Source organism: Plasmopara halstedii, assembly GCF_900000015.1.
Source record: "Plasmopara halstedii genome assembly, contig: Scaffold_2881, whole genome shotgun sequence".
NCBI classification, from domain to species: domain Eukaryota; phylum Oomycota; class Peronosporomycetes; order Peronosporales; family Peronosporaceae; genus Plasmopara; species Plasmopara halstedii.
This window is the reverse complement of record NW_020189786.1, coordinates 823,518-823,754: the sequence shown is the minus strand read 5'-3', so window position 1 is coordinate 823,754 and position 237 is coordinate 823,518. Positions and strand designations below refer to the sequence as shown.

At 43.9% G+C, this 237-nt stretch overlaps 1 protein-coding gene across 1 annotated transcript in view; it reads right to left on the bottom strand.

The window, feature by feature from the left end:
- Positions 1-94: 94 nt before the first annotated feature.
- Positions 95-237, bottom strand: part of PHALS_05248 (metalloprotease family) — a gene marked incomplete at both ends in the record, with an annotated part of 438 nt that continues 295 nt past the window's right edge. The window contains one exon of the mRNA XM_024718946.1: positions 95-188. Coding sequence (XP_024584294.1) covers positions 95-188 — 94 coding nt within the window. The remainder of the gene's footprint in view (positions 189-237) is intronic.

Genomic DNA, 237 nt, shown 5'->3' with positions numbered 1-237 from the left:
TGGTGGAATTAGCAGCGGGAACGACACAAGAAGCACAGCAGATCACATATCAGACAAGGAACAATTTAATCTTACTTCGCTTCACTGCCAAACTCTAATGTGATTCCAGAGCTTTGTTTTCATTTAATTGACCAACTACGAGGCTTCTATCGTACTGAATACAAGTACCAGATGAAAACGGGTGCTCGCTGTCACTCAGTTTGCTCGTCGTGCATTTGTTTGCTGGGATGAACCAGC